The sequence below is a fragment of the Phacochoerus africanus genome, chromosome 6 (assembly GCF_016906955.1).
Source record: "Phacochoerus africanus isolate WHEZ1 chromosome 6, ROS_Pafr_v1, whole genome shotgun sequence".
In the NCBI taxonomy this organism is placed as follows: Eukaryota; Metazoa; Chordata; class Mammalia; order Artiodactyla; family Suidae; genus Phacochoerus; species Phacochoerus africanus.
Genome location: NC_062549.1, coordinates 130,546,319 through 130,563,139, shown reverse-complemented (window position 1 = coordinate 130,563,139; position 16,821 = coordinate 130,546,319). Strand labels below are relative to the sequence as shown.

Below are 16,821 nucleotides of genomic sequence, written 5' to 3'. Positions count from 1 at the left end.
CCTGTCATTAGCTGACCAGTAAGCTAACAGTTTAGACTTCAGTGGTCAGATATGTCAAAGAATACAGATTTTATGCAGTAGGAAGCATCACTAAACCACAAAAACAACAAAAAATAAAAATAAACATTGAGGTTGGGGTAAAGTATTTGGTTTCCAGAGATGCCACATTATTTAAAATGTCCAGTTTCCAAGAAAAAAATGACCAGACATGCAAGGTAACATTAAAGTCTGGCCCCTATAGATGGAAAAAATGCAAGCAGTCAATAGAAACTGTCCCTGAAGAAGCCCAGCTGTTGAACTTAGTAGGCCAAGACTTTAATTAGCTAGTTTAGATATGTTCAGAGAACCAAAGGAAACCATATCTACAGAGCTAAAGGAAAGTATGAAAAAGATGACTTACCACATAATATCAAAAAGATAGAAATTAAGAACCAAGTGGAAGTTTTATAGTTGAACAATAACTGAACTGAAAATTTACCAGAAAGGCTCAACTCTAGATTTCAGTGGACAGAAGAATCAATGAAGTTGAAAACAGTTTACTGAGATTATCCAGTCAGAGGAATAAAGAAAATGAGTGCAGAAAATGAACAGACCTAGAGATGTACAGGACACCATAAAACATATCAATGTATGCATAATGGGTGTCTCAGAAAAGAGAAAAAGGGGCAGAAAGAGTATTTGAAGAAATAATGGCTGAATATATCCCAAGTTTGACCAAAAACATTAAGTTCCACAAAACGAGTTCAATGAATTCCCCTAGACACAGCATAATCAAACTGTCAAAAGCTAAAGACAGAATCCTGGATGCAGAGGGAAGAGACTCATCACATCTAAGGCATCAGATTTTTCATCAAACACCATTAAGGTGAGAAGGCAGTAGGATCAAGTATTCTGAGTGCTGAAAGAGAAAGACTGACAAGAATTCTATAACCAGCAAAACTGTCCTTCAAAAAAGAAAAAATTAAGACATTCCCAGACAAATTCATCACTAGAAAAACTTTCTTAGAAAAATAACAGGGAATTCTTTGAACTGAAATAAAGGATACTAGGCAGAAACTTGAATCCACACGGAGAAATAAAGAGTACTGGTAAAGATAAAAGTGAGTATAGATCCCAAACAGCCAAAACAGTCTTGAAAAACAGAACAAAGTTGGAGGTCTTACACTTCAATTTCAAAATTTACTGCACATCTACAGCAAAACAGTGTGGCAAACAGACAAATATACCAATGGAACAGAATAGAGTGCAGGAATAAACCTTCACATATCTGGTTAAATAAATTTTGAGAAGGGTGCAAAGACCATTCACTAGGGAAGGAACAGTCTGTCAACAAATAGTTCTGGAAAATTTTATATCCACATGCAAAAGGATGAAGTTAGATCCTTATTTATATACAAAAGTTAACTCAGAATGAATCAAGATACTTAAATGGAAGAACCAAAAGTATAAAACTCTTAGAAGAAAATATATAGGGGAAATGCTTCATGACTTTAGTTTGGCACTGATTTCTTGGAGATGAAATTAAAAGAAAGGGAGCAAAACAATTGGTCTACATTAAAATTAAAAATTAAAGACTTCTGGAGTTCTCATCTTGGCGCAGTGGTTAACAAATCCGACTAGGAACCATGAGGTTGCAGGTTCGATCCCTGCCCTTGCTCAGTGGGTTAACGATCCGGCGTTGCCATGAGCTGTGGTGTAGGTTGCAGACGCAGCTCGGATCCCGCGTTGCTGTGTCTCTGGTGTAGGCCACGGCTACAGCTTGGATTCAACCCCTAGCCTGGGAACCTCCATATGCCACAGGAGTGGCCCAAGAAATGGCAAAAAGACAAAAAAAAAAAAAATTAAAGACTTCTTGTCATTTTCACTGTGATTGAATGCTGTTGTTTTTCAAGGCTACCGGAAGCTGGAAAGAGAGGCATAGGAATAGGGCAAATTAAACTTTTATGGAGCTCACTGCCACGTGCAAAAAAATAACAGAATGAAAAAGAGTTCCCACTGTGGTGTAGCAGAAACAAATCCTAGTATCCATGAGGATGTGGGCTTGATCCCTGGCCTTGCTTAGTGGGTCAGGGATCCAGCGCTGCTGTAAGCTATGGTTTAGGCTGCAGATGCAGCTCTGATCCCACGTTGCTGTGGCTGTGGTGTAGGCTGGTGGCTACAGCTCCAATTCAACCCCTACTCTAGGAGCTTTCATATGCTGTGGGTGCAGCCCTAAAAAATAAGAAAAGGCAAACAATGACAACACAGTGAAAAGGTAGCCAATGGAATGGGAGAAAATGTTTGCAGGTCATATAAAGGATTACATTTAGAATGCATAAAGAACTCAACAAAAACAAAAACTCAATTCAAAAATGAGCAAAGAGGGAGCTCCCTGGTGGTCTAGTTCTTAGGACTGGTGCTTTTACTGCTGTGGCCTGAGTTCAGTCCCTGGTCTGGTAACTGAGAACTCACATCAAGCTGCTGTATGCCACAGTGCCCCTCAAAATGGGCAAAGACATTTTTCCAAAGAAGCTATATAAACCAAGGAGCACATGAAAAGATGCTAAACATCACTAATCATTAAGAAAATGCAGATTAAAACCACATACCATTTCATACCCATTAGTGTGGCTGTTATCGAACAAACAGTATATAACAAATGTGGAGGAGAAAGCGGAAAAATTGGAACCGTATGCATTAGTGGTGCATATGTGAAATGATGCAGCTACTGTGTAAAACAGTGTAGCATTCCTCATAAGGTTAACATAAAATTGCTATATGATCCAGCAGTTTCACTTCTGGGTATTTATGGAGATGAACTGATAGCAGGGACTCATATTTTTATACCTATATTTACAGCAGCATCATTCATAATAGCCAAGTACCCATCTGGATAAACAGAAGATGGTATGTACATACTGGATATTGTTTGGAATAATATTCACTCACAATAGGATATAATGTACTCACAATTCACAGTCTAATAATTACTAAAAGGACTTCTATCTCTCCCTGTATGGTCCTGTTTCATTCAGGAAATCCTTTCCTTCCAAGTGAAGTCTTCTGGCTTGGAGTATTCCCACTGAAATTTTCTAAGTTGCAACTTGCCTGTCTGCATTTATTCATTCATTCAATAGACATTTATTAAGGACTTGAATGGAAAAGACAGAAAAGAGTTCTTGCCTTCATAGAGTTCACAGTCTAGTAGAAGGGTGGGCATGAAAATAAATGCATATGGGAGCAGGATCAAGATTTTGGAGAAGATGTGAGATGCACCTTCTCCCACAAACATCAAAAAAAACCCACATCTACCTGTGGAATGATTCACACAGAACATCTACTGAACGCTTGCAGAAGACCATAAACTTTGAAAAAGGGAAGAAACCCTCCAAATAACTGGGTAGAATGGAGGGAAAAAAGAGGGAGAAGAGGAAGGAAAAAAAAAAAAAGGAATCAGGATGGGACCAGCACTCCTGAGAGGGAGCTGTGAAAGGGGAAAGGAACCCACACCCTGGGAAGATGGGGAGATCAGTGGAGACAGAGGGAAAGATAAGGAGAAGATTCTTAAGGTAGCAAGAGAAAAAGAATTATAAGGGGACTCCCATAAGGCTTGGAGTATTCTCACTGCAATTTTCTAAGAGTTTCAACTTGCCTGTGCATTTATTCATTCAATACATATTTACTAAGGACTTGATTTCTCTACAGAAACACTACAGGCCAAAAGAAAGTGGCAAGATATATTTACAGTTTTAAAAGGGAAAAATCTGCAACCTATAATACTCTACTCAGCAAGAATATCATTTAAAATAGCAATAAGGAATTTATCCAACAAACAAAAAGAATACAGCAATACTAGACCCATTCTAAAAGAAGTACTGAAAGGTCTCCTCTCAGTAAAAACTAAGAAGAAATAGGATAGAGGAAATCACAATTGGAAAGTAATCACTTAAATAAGTCAATATACAGATCTAATAGGAAAAAAATTGTAAAGTGATAAACACAAGGAACAGCAAAAGGATAAATCGGAAGACTTTAAAAAAGGACATAAAAATCATAAAGTGTGGGGAAGGAAAGCAAGAAAATCCAGTCTTTTTTTTATAGAATGTGTTTGAGCCTATATGACTATTAGGCTTAAAGCAAGCAGATAGAGGAAGGGGTTAACATCTTGAAAAACAGGACAACCACAAATCAAAACCAAACAATACATTCACAGAAACTAAAAAGAGAACACAAGCATAAAAGGAAATCATTCAACCAAAAAAAAAAAATAATGAACAAGGGAGAAACAAAATCAACTGGAAAACAAGGTTTAAAATGGCAATGAATACATATTTATCAATAATTACCTTAAATGTCAATGGACTGAATGCTCCAATCAAAGACACAGAGTGGCAGATGGGATTTAAAAATAAGAGCCTACAATATGCTGCTTACAAGAGACTCACTTCAGGGCAAAGGACACATATAAATAGAAAGTGAGGGGATGGAAAAGATATTTCATGTGAAGGGAAAAGACAGGAAGGCAGGAGTTGCTATACTCATATCAGACAAAATAGAATTTAAAAAAAAGGCCATAAAGAGAGACAAAGAAGGACCCTATTTAATGAAAAAAGGATACATTCAAGAAGAGGACATTACACTCGTCAATATAGATGCCCCTAATACAGGAGCACCCAAACACATAGAACAAATACTAACAGAAAAAAAGGAGAAATTGATGGGAACACAATAACAGTAGACTTTAACACCCCACTCACATCAATGGACAGATCCTCTCGACAGAAAATCAATAAGGCAACAAAGATCCTAAATGACACGATAGAAAAGCTGGACTTCATTGACCTTTTCAGGACATTGCCTCCAAAAAAATCAGAATGTACATTCTTTTCAAGTGCACATGGAACCTTCTCAAGGATTGACCACATACTGGGGCACAAAGCTAACCTCAACAAATTTAAGAACATAGAAATTATTTCAAGTATCTTCTCTGACCACAATGGAATGAAACTAGAAATCAAGTATGGAAAAAGAAATTAGAAAAAACTGACTACATGGAGATCAAACTAAGTGCTACTGAAAAACCAATGCATCAACAAGGAAATCAAAAAGGAAATCAAAAAATACCTCGAGACAAATGACAATGAAAACACAACCATTCAAAATCTATGGGATGCCACAAAGGCAGTGCTTAGAGGAAAGTTCATAGTGATACAGGCTTTCCTCAAAAAAGAAAAATATCAAATCAATAACCTACCATCTAAAAGAAAAAGAACAAACACAACCTAAAGTCAGCAGAAGGAAGGAAATCTTAAAGATCAGAGGAAATCGATAAAATAGAGATTAAAAAAAAAACCCAAAAATCAATAAAACCAAGAGCTGGTTCTTTGAAAGTGTAAACAAAATTGACAGACCTCTTGCCAGACTCACCAAGAAGAAAAAAGAAAACTCAAATGAAAAAGAAATCTCAGTGGATACTGCAGAAATATTAAAAAACTAAGAGAATACTGTGAATGATTATATGCCAACAAATTTGACAACCTAGAAGAAACGGACAACTTTCTCGAGACATACAGCCTTCCAAAAAGGAATCAAGAAGAAATAAATCAGTTGATCACACCCATCACTAGAAATGAAATAGAATATGTCATAAAAACGCTCCCTACAAACTAAAGTCCAGGACCAGACGGCTTTACAGGTGAATTCTACCAAATATACAAAGAAGAACTTATGCCCATCCTTAAAATTTTCCAAACGGTCAAAGAAGAAAGAATAATCCTAAAGACAGTCTATGAAACCACCAAACCCTAATACCACAGCCAGACAAAGATACTCCCAAAAAAGAAAATTATAGGCCAATATATTTGATAATTATAGACACAGAAGTTCTCAACAAAATCTTACCCAACCAAATCCAACATATAAAAAAGATCACACACTACAACCAAGTGGGATTCATCCCAAGTTCATAAGGATGGTTCAACATATGCAAATCAATCAACATCATACACCACATTAACAAAAGTCAAAAACCACATGTTCATCTCAGTAGATGCCAAAAAAACATTTGACAAAAATTCAGCATCCATTCATGATCAAAACTCTTACCAAAGTGGGTATAGAGGGAACATACCTTAACATAATAAAGCCATTTATTGCAAACCCACTGCCAATGTAATAGTCAACAGAGAAAAGCTAAAAGCCTTCCCACTAAAAATGGAACAAGACAAGGATGCCCACTGTCACCACTTTTATTCAACATGGTACTGGAAGTCCTAGCCACAGCAGTCTGACAAAAGAAATAAAAGGTTTCCAAAATGGAAGAGAAGAGATACAATTTTCACTCTGTGCAGATGACGTGATACTATATATAGAAAACTGTAAGGACTCAACTCCAAAACTACTCAACCTGATCAATGAATTTAGCAGAGTAGCAGGATACAAGATTAACATTCAGAAATCAGATGCATTTCTATATACTAACAACAAAATACTAGAAAAGGAATAGAAAATACAATGCCTTTTAAGATCACACCCCCAAAAAAATCAGATACCTAGGAATAAACCTGACCAAGGAAGTGAAAGTCTTGTATGCTGAGAACTATAAAAGATAAATCAAGGAAATTAAAGAGGATTCAAAGAAATGGAAAGATATTCTATGTGCCGGGGTTGGAAAAATTAATATCGTAAAAATGGCCATACTACCCAAAGCAATCTATGGATTCAGTGCAGTCCCTATCTAATTTACCATGACATTTTTCACAGAACTAGAACTGACAATCCAAAAATGCATACGGAACCGTAAAAGATCCAGAACTGCCAAAGCAATCCTGAGGAACAAAAACCAAGCAGGAGGCATAACTCTCCCAGACCTCAGTCAACATTACAAAGCCACCGTCATCAAGACAGTGTGGCACTGGTACCAAAACAGATATACTGACCAATGGAACAAATAGAGAACCCGGAAATAAACCCATTCACCTATGGTCAATTAATCTTTGACAAAGGAGGCAAGAACATAAAATGGGGAGAAGACAGTCTTTTCAGCAAGTATTGCTGGGAAACCTGGACAGCTGCATGCAAATCAATGAAACTAGAACACACCCTCACACCAGGCACAAAAATAAACTCAAAATGGCTGAAAGACTTAAACATAAGAAGACAACATAAGACTGGACGAGAACGTAGGCACACCATTCTCCGACATCAACCACACAAATGCTTTCTCAGGCTAGTCTCCTAAGGCAACAGAAATGATACTAAAAATAAACCAGTCACCTAATCAAACTTACAAGCTTTTGCACAGCAAAGGAAACCATAAAAAAAAGGACAACTTGCAGAATGGGAGAAAATACTGGCAAATGGTGCAACCAACAAGGGCTTAGTCTTCAAATTATCAAACAATTCATACAGCTCAAGAGCAACAAAACAACTCAATTGAAAATGGGCAGAGGACCTAAATAGTTCTCCAAAGAAGACACACAGATGGCCAATAAGCACATGAAAATATGCTCAACACCACTAATTATTAGAGAAATGCAAACCAAAACTACAATGAGGTACCATCTTACACTGGTCAGAATGGCCATCATTACCAAGTCAACAAATTACAAATGCTCGTGAGGGTGTGGAGAAAAGGGACCCTTCCTGCAGTGTTGGTCAGAATGTAAACTGGAACAACCATTATGGAAAACAGCATGGAGGTACCTCAGAAAACTAAATATAAAACTACCATATGATCCAGCAGTCCCACTCCTGGGAATATATCCAGTCAAAGCTTTCATTGGAAAAGATGTTCACTGCAGCACTATTCACAATAGCCAAGACGTGGAAACAACCTAAATGTCCATCAACAGATGAACGGATAAAGAAGATGTGCTGGTATAGACAATGGAATACTACTAAGCCAGAAAAAAACCCAAAAGAATGCCACTTGCAGCAACATGGATGGAACTAGAGATTCTCATACTAAGTGAAGTAAGTCAGAAAGAGAAAGACAAATGCCATATGATATCATTTATATATGGAATCTAACATAAGGCACAAATGAACCTATCTACAGAAAAGAAACTCATGTGGTTGCCGAGGGAGTAGGATGGACTGGGAGTTTGGGGTTAGTAGATGCAAACTATTGCTTTTGGAGTAGATAAGCAGTGAGGTCCTGCCGTGTAGCACAGGGAACTATATCCAATCACTTGTGAAGAAACATGATGGAGGATAATGTGAGAAAAAGAATGTGTGTGTATAGATGTATGTATAATTGGGTCACTTTGCTGTACAGCAGAAATGGACAGAATATTGTAAATCAAGTATAATAAAAAATTTTCAAAAAGAAAGTAAATGAGTATGAATGAAGAAGGGAAGTGATCAGTTCTGTCCTGCAGTTACAGAGGGAATGGAATTAGGAAGTGTTGTGAGAAGGTCTGATCGCTGAGTTTAGAATAAATATGTGAGTATTTTCTGTCATTTAAACTTCTACTCTGGAAGTCTTATGTTCATCACTACCCTGTCACTTTCTTACAATGGCCTCTGCAAGTCCCAGAAAGACAGCAGAAGGAAACTGGGTTCCACTGGGTTCATACTGGCCAAGAAGGAAGACAGGAGAGAAGAAGAAGAAAACAAACTAATGTTAAGTGAGTACCGATAACGTGTCAAGCACGTATATTTCTCATTTAATCCTAATAATCCCTCAAACTAGGTAATCATATCCACATTTTGCTCAGAGCAAAACCTCTCACATGCCCTGGTTCACCTTGGCCGCACAGCAGACAGACAAACCTTTTCTCAGTGAGAGGGATGTGTGCCCCCCAAATTTAATACGTGTGAAAATTTTCACTACGCACCTCTAATTTGCCAATGATGCATGATCTTTTAGAACCTGTTCTTTCTTAGCAAGGTAGCTCTGACTTAGCAGAGTCATTATAAGGTGAGAAGGCAACTGATAAAGGTTTTCCTAACTCGTGCTGTGTGAGGATCCAGGAGGAATGGAAGAATAGAGCAGTGGAGAGTAAAGAGTTTTTAAAAAGACATTCCCGCTGATGGTCATGCAAGGGAAAGTTTCGGTCCCCACCAGCCAGATGGCCAGAGAGGAGGAGACGTTTAAAGACATCATAGAGAAAGGGACCTCTTGCCCCAAGGGGGCCGTCTTCCCGTGGCTTTCTGCTTGGAAGCTCTCCCCTCCCAGATGAAAAGCTGAGGGATTGAGTTCCTGACCTCCGAGAGGGGAACGCAGTGACCCACCAGCCAGAACCTTCAGAGACCCAAATGACGCCAGAACAGCAAGTGGGAATAAGAAAGGCTTAGAACACATAGGACTGGCCGTTATTTGGACAGTGTAGCCAATAGCGGATCTGCTTTAGGCAGATCTGACCAAGGACCACAGTGTCGGACCGGCCGCTGCAGGAAGGGGGCGTGGGCGAGGTTGAAGGTAGGAACAGGTTGTAGAAGGTAGGAGAGGAGATACGGGAAACCAGTCTTGGGACATCGAGGCCTGGAGACGGCAGCTGATAACGAAGCACTAGATGTGTTACCTCGAAATACAGGGCCAGCATGGAGGTCCCGTCGTGGCGCAGGGGAAATGAATCCGACTTGTATCCATGAGGATGCGGGTTCGATCCCTGGCCTCGCCCAGTGGGTTGGGGATACAGCGTTGCCGTGAGCTGTGGTATAGGTCGCAGACACGGCTGTCCCACTTTGCTGTGGCTGTGCCGCAGGCTGGCAACTGCAGCTCCCCTTCGCTCCCTAGCCTGGAAACCTCCAGATGCTGCAAGTGCAGCCCTAAAAAGACACAGAAAAGGTAGAGGCAGCAAGTCTTGGCTTGTGATAGATCAAAAGCAACTACATGAGAAGTCCGAGGATTTCTAGAGCCACCAGCAACTGAGGAGGATTCAAATAAAGCCTAAAAAGTGGAGAACTCTGATTGGCAAAAAAGAACATTTGAACAAGAAGAGTTGGGACACAGAAACAGGGAGAAATGCAGGGAGTTAGTATTTTCTGAGCACTAATTATGTCTGACACTGTGCTAAGTACTTCTTGTTTAGAACTCAGATCCACCCAAGAAAGTAAGAGATACCGTCCCCATTTTAGGACAAGAAGGCTGAGGCCTGGATTCCAGGCTTTGCTGAAGTTGGGAAGACTCCATGTGAGATTAACAGAAAGAACAGAGGCAGGGAATAGGGGAACCCTGTAAGAGGGCGTTAGCGGAGGCTTTTAACGGTTATCTTACACTAAGATAAACAAAATCAAGAAAACTTACTCTTGGGCCCGGTGCTCCAGGTGGACCCTATAACAACAAATTTTGGAAAGTATTTAGTAACTGTCTCCCACCAGACAGGCATGTAAGCATCAACAGTGAACAGAAGTAAAATAAACTCACGGGAGGCCCTGGTTTTCCTCTTGGTCCCTGGGGGCCCTGGGGGAAATGGAGATGGATGTGTGTTATGCTTCTGGGTTGGTACAAGGCAGCCAGGGTTCAACTCCCATCATTGCCTTTCCTGTGAGGCAAATCCTAAGATTCAAAGTGGCTTTAGTATTTTGAAGTTCTGTGTTCTTGAACTCAGCTGTCCCCCACGTTCATGAACAAACTGAACACACGTGCTCATGTTTTGTTGATATTACTAGAAATTAAATTTATCCACTAAACTTATAAATGCAACACTTTAAAATGTTAGTATTACCTAAGTATGCTTTTCCTGTCACTTCTGTCAGCCTCCACCTAATTGTCAAGAATGGAAACTTCAGTGTCCTTAACCATCGCCCTTTCCTTCGGACTCACCCACGGTCTGGTCACCCACTACTGTGGGTTTCCCCTCCTAATCCTTCTAAAATACTGCTTCCCCACCCTTGCAGCAGCTGTCCTGGTTTAGCGGATCACATGCTATGGATTGAATGTTTGTGTCTCTTCCCACATTCATACACTGAAGCCCTCACTTCCAGCGCGACGGTATTGAGAGGTGGCGCATGTGTGAGTGGCAAAGTCCACACAAGGCGGGACGCGAGAGGGAGATGTGAGGTCCCAGCAAGAAGGCGCCTCCGCAGACCAGGCAGAGGCCCCTCCTCAGAGGTGGAAGCTGGTAGCTCCTTCACCTTGGAGTTCCCAGTCTCCAGAACTATGAAAACGAAATGTTTAAGCCACTCGGTTTATGGCACTTTGGCGTAAGCGCTCTAGCTAAGGCATCACATTGTGTCTGGACTTGACTTTCTGACTTTGTTCTCTCTGCTGTGCTAACTGTATTCTACTTACAAAATGGAAATCTCATCATGCCATTACTTGGTTAAAATCGTTCTGTGGCTTTTTACTGCTTAGTGGATACAGAATAAAGTTCTTAACAGTGAGAGCTACCATTCCCTGAGAGCTCGCTATGTGTCAAGCTGTGTGTTCACTTATCAGGAACTCGCTGCAGGTCAAGCTGTGCGCTCTGTCTACTTCACAGTTAAGAATGGACTGGCCAAGAGACCAGCAAATAAAGGGCAGATCTAGGATTAAAACCCACGGCAGTGCGTGGAGAAGTCTAGTTCTGAGTCACTGTGCACCCCTGCCTCCCCAACACACTCTCCGCCCCGTCGGTCCCCAGCTACACGTGGCCTCTGAATCGCCACGCGTGTTCTTTCACACACACACAGCCTCTGCGTGTGCTCTTTCCTCGAGCAGCAGCGCTCCTCCTTACCTTTGCTCTGTGTTTAACCCCCATTCCTGTGCCAGCACGTCTTTAAAACTCTGGATCACCCTGCCGCCTTCCTCCCGCACAACCCACTTCTGCATCCACAGTACGTAACACGCTGCAAAGCCCCCAGGGATCTTTAAAAGTATCTTAGCTTTTCATTTTCTGGAACAGGAATAGTACCTAATACACAGTATGTGTTCACAGACCATTAATGAATGAATAAATACTGTTAAAAGTATTTTTCAAAGTGAAACAGCAGTAATGACTTTCAGAATGCTCCAAAATTTACCTTACTCGATGGTCAACTGCATTGAGTCACATTCTGAATTACACTTAAAAAATGGCAAAGCAAAATTTATCTTCCACTGCGTTTGGACCAATGTTGATGCTAAGCTTCACTTCCGTTAAGTATCTTTTGCTGCCAAAGCTGTTGGTTCTGAATTACGGTGACAATGAAAACGACACAGGGTAACTTAAAAAGGACAGAGCACTTCAGCCCCATGCCTGCTGGACGTTTCTTAGTCTGCATGGCTTATGATTACAACTGAAAGCAGACAGTGCATAGAACTTACCTCGGAAGCTGCATGGTGAGTTAGAGCAACTGCACGTAGCTTTTTAAATAGACAGAGGCTCAGAGAGGAGTTTGCTGTGCAAGTTTCTCCTTTCCAGATCAACGTTGTAAAATTAAATAGTTGACATTTTATGTTTCTTAGCATATTTCTGACCTTTGCAAAAATGGGTCAGTCTAAAGTAGCTGTCTTAACTCTGTGAAAAAGGATCTTGTCATAGAAAGAAGACGCTATTTTTCCTGAGTTCACTCAGCTTGTGACCTAGGACAAGTCAGGTCACCACAAACATGGTCAAATGAAACACTTCCAACAGGACAGGGCAGGGCAGCCCCAGGGAAACAACTGCATGGACGAAGGCCCAGTAAAACAAAGTATGATTTGTCTTTTATATTCTTCTATTTAACCTACCACCAAGGAAAGGTGATTCTCTCTCTCTAGGTACCACGTAAACAGGTATCTAAAGAAGGTTCTAATACAGTTTGTAATAAAACTATGAATGTCTAGTTAAGCTCTAATGGGGAACCAAATTAACATGAACAGGTATGGTGGTTACTTGGCTGTAGTGAAAGGCCTACCTTTGAAGACAGACTCTCTCCCCATTTAACCCCAGAATTGACATATGCTCCTCCAAAGGTCACGTTTTTTTTTTTCAGTAGACTTAGAAGATACTGGTAATCGCCTGTCCTTAAGTCTGCGTACGCTAGACTCTGCCTGCAGGCAGATGCCATCTCCATCTAGTTTCTCGACCTTTCCTCCCGGCTGGCTTAGGAGCGGACGGCTCCCTTTCCTCACTTGTAAACGGAGAAGCTTGCGTGGTGGGTGCTGCACAGCACCTCCGGCCTCTCCCACCAGGTGCCACCAGCAGCTCTCGCTTTTCTCCAAGATGGAATGAGTGGATTCTAGGGCGGGGGATGACGACCTGTCAAGGACCCATTCAGGTGGGTCGGAATGTGGGTGGCTGGGTACGTGCCCCCCTCCTGACCCGGGTTGCTCCGAACTCGTATTCTCTGCAAGGCACCATGATTGATGAGAAAGCACAAGAGCATGGCATCTGGGAGATCTGGGTTCCGCACCTAATTAACCAGCTGCATGTCCTTGACTGAGTTGCTGCCATTTGGATCTCAAATATCTTGACTGTAAAGTGGTAGGTTTGGTGAAGATACTCTCCAGGACTGACTTTAGAACTGGGATTTTCAAGCTTTTTGTCACCTTTCTTCCTAATGTTTTGTAACTGGAAAAAGAAGGTAGCACATGCACACAAATGGGGCGCTTTGAAGTTTGTAAGAAAATGAAAGAAGACTGTGTACTTGAATTAAAAGTTTGATTATTTTTCATTTTAATTATACTATAAGAACTTTAAAGAGTCATATACATGTATGCTTTAAATTCCTAACTTGTTAATATTTAGGACATATTTCCTTGTAATCCTTATAATGCTTACACCATCCTCCCAACTTTTTTTTTTTTTTTTTGTCTTTTTAGGGCTGCTCCTGCGGCTTATGGAGGTTCCCAGGCTAGGGGTCTAATCAGAGCTACAGCTGCCGGCCTACGCCAGAGCCACAGTAACTCGAGATCCGAGCCTACACCACTACTCACGGCAACGCCGCATCCTTAACCCACTGAACGAGGCCAGGGATTGAACCAGCAACCTCATGGTTCCTAGTTGGATTCGTTTCCACTGCGCCAGGACGGGAATTCCCCACCCTGACTTTCAAATTGGGGGCAATCAAGAATTGTGGAACATTTAGAGGCAATTTTTGAGAACGTGTCATTGGGATGCTTCAACCTTTAACTAATTTTCATTAAACCATATGCTATTAAAATGAAGTAGCTAATCTAAAAATTCATGCTGGGATAGTTTTCCCTCCATTTTTCTCTACTTCTCTGGCTCTCGGTTACATGTTTCAAATTCTGACATTTTACTAAAATCCTTTTCAGATAATGGACAGCAGGGTATCGATTCTACAGAAAGTTAAATTTTCTTTTTGCCAACTGTATCGCAGTACTTCTGGTAGTCGTCTTCTCTTTAAATATTATTCATGTTCTCAGAGTGTTTGGGGGTCTGTGAAAATCAGGAGCCTTTTATAACCTTTTAAGATGCATTTGTCACTGACATGAGAGTCGTGGAGTGGGAGTGCCACGTGCCCTCCACTAGGGAGTCTTCTCAGGATGTCACGAAACTGGCTCATAGAGTCTGTCTGAGTCTATTCATGGAACAAGTACAGGAGAAAGGAAGCTTTTCTTATCCAGCGGTACAGAAGCAGCTCTCCGTGGCGGTGAAGACGCCTTGGGATCGTTACCGTAGTTGACAATATTAAACTGTAGGAGATAGCAAAGCTTCCTAACCAAGAAATCCAAATTGCTGTAGGGTACACTTTTTATATACATTTTTATTTATTTATTTATTTTGTCTTTTTGCCATTTCCTTGGGCTGCTCCCGTGGCACATGGACGTTCCCAGGCTAGGAGTTGAATCAGAGCTGCAGCTGCCAGCCTACGCCAGAGCCACAGCAACACAGGATCCAAGCCACGTCTGCAACCCACACCCCAGCTCACGGCAATGCCGGATCCTTAACCCACCGAGCAAGGCCGGGGATCGAACCTGCAACCTCATGGTTCCTAGTCAGATTCGTTAACTACTGAGCCAGACGGGAACTCCCTATGTACATTTTTATCTATTTGTCCCAATACAACAGATTTTGGCTAATAAAATTCATTCCAAAATGCCTCATGTGCTGGTGTTATTTGAGGCCAGCCTTCCTGAGGATTTCATATTCTAAAACCAGGGGCTAGTGAGGAGTCTCTAGCCAGTCAATTATTTAAACTGTTCCCTTTAAGAAAACAAAACCATAGCACATACTGACAAAGTCCCAATGAGAGTGTAAGAAATGCTACTGAACTTTTCCTTGGGATGAAAGCAGAAAAAGGCTTAATGGAAGGTTTTCTGGGTGAATTTAATCGCAGATGGTCTCTAGGGATTAAAAGATTACTTTCATAAAGTTCCTTAAATTCACAATGGAATCAAAGGAAGAGATAAAAAGATATTTAGTACCAGTTATTCAACATTAAAGGCAGAAGAAGCTAATGCTAAAGTGCCAGTTAACCCTACTTTTCAGCAGTGAGTTGTATTCCTACACTAAAAGACTAAGCAGAATGTTAACAACTCAGGAAATGCTACTTTACCAGCTAGAGCTGGACGTAGTTGTTAACTTTTTAATTTTAGGGAACGGCGTTTAGTAATTTATCAGGTCACTTCTCAGACACTACCTGCTGCACCGATGGTTTGATTCTGGACCCTGATAAGCAGTGTGTCAACGTTCCCTGCTCTCATGAAGTTTATATTCTAGGAGAGGAGACAGAACACAAATGACTTCAAATAGTGCTGCTGTGTGACTCCCAGGGCTGGAGCGCACTGAGGACTTAGCTCTCACTCCGAGTGCAAGGGGGAGTCACAGGGAGGTTTTAAGAGGGGAGTGCGAGTCGGTTGGCTCTGACCGTCACCACAGTTGTCTGGTTGCTGTGCAGAGGCGGTCCTGCATTGGGACGAGCAGGAGCGGAGAAGGCAGGGGTGCAGGGGAGACCCCCAGGGTGACACACAGGGCATCAGGGTGCCGGTGACAAAGGTGAGGGAGGGGATTCTGGAACCAGCCTCTACATTAAAGGACTCTTCCATAGGCTCCGTGTCTTCGTTCTTTTATTTCGGGGGGGGGGAGTGTGTGTGGGGGGGAAGGAGGCTATTTTATGTAGAATCGTAGACTCTTAGACTTTTTTTTCTTTTTAGGGCTGCACTTGCGGCATATGGAGGTTCCCAGGCTAGGGGTCGAATGGGAGCTACAGCTGCCGGCCTCACCACAGGTTATGGCAACTCAGGATCCTTGACCCACTGAGCGGGGCCAGGGATCGAACCCACACCCTCACAGATACTAGTCGGATCCTTTCCGCGGAGCCATGATGGGAACTCCTGGAAGGGACTTGGAAGCCGTATATTCTAACTCCCTACTCAGTGCAGGAAAACCAGTGCAGCAGCTCAGAGAGATGGTCGTTAGGGTTCTAGCGAGAGGCTCACCTCCTCACAAAACCGTCCTTTGAACGCAGTTCACCATTACATTAGCTCCTCACATTGGCTGACATTCAGCTCGTCATCCCAGCCATTTAGTCAGGAGGGATGTGTTTTGTGATGACCATGCACCAGGTACTGCGTTGGGCTGGGGATCAGACCTATTTCGGGTCCTCATGAGAGCTACGCGTGGAAATTTAAACACACAAGAAATCATTTACATTTCATCCTCTAGAGTTACTCACTGTACACATTCTCTCTTCCTTTCAAAAAGTTAAGGACAACTATCATGTCCTAATTCCTCTAACCTTCTCGAACTCATTCACCAATAACTGATTAAATATTTATTGAATACCAGCCGTAAGATCGGCAGTGTCTTCGGCGGTGGGGATACAGCAGTCAAGCAAACACGAGGTGAACTGTCTGTGTCACGGAGCCTCCATCCTAGCGAGGGAGATGCGATAAGCAGCCTGCCGAACAGGTGTGCAGTTGGAGGGCTGTCAGGCACCGGCTTAGGGGAGAGGGGATCTTGGGCAGCTGGAGCCACTGCTGCTGCT

General features: G+C 41.8%; 1 protein-coding gene across 2 annotated transcripts in view; it reads right to left on the bottom strand.

Annotated features, from left to right (window-relative positions):
- COL24A1 (collagen type XXIV alpha 1 chain) overlaps nucleotides 1-16,821 on the bottom strand; it is a 321,301-nt gene that overhangs the window by 15,670 nt on the left and 288,810 nt on the right. For both annotated transcript variants that reach the window (XM_047785408.1, XM_047785409.1), the window contains exons 55-56: nucleotides 10,352-10,387; nucleotides 10,232-10,258 (exon numbers count right to left, since the gene is read on the bottom strand). In XM_047785408.1, the coding sequence (XP_047641364.1) occupies nucleotides 10,232-10,258; nucleotides 10,352-10,387 (63 nt within the window). The remainder of the gene's footprint in view (nucleotides 1-10,231; nucleotides 10,259-10,351; nucleotides 10,388-16,821) is intronic.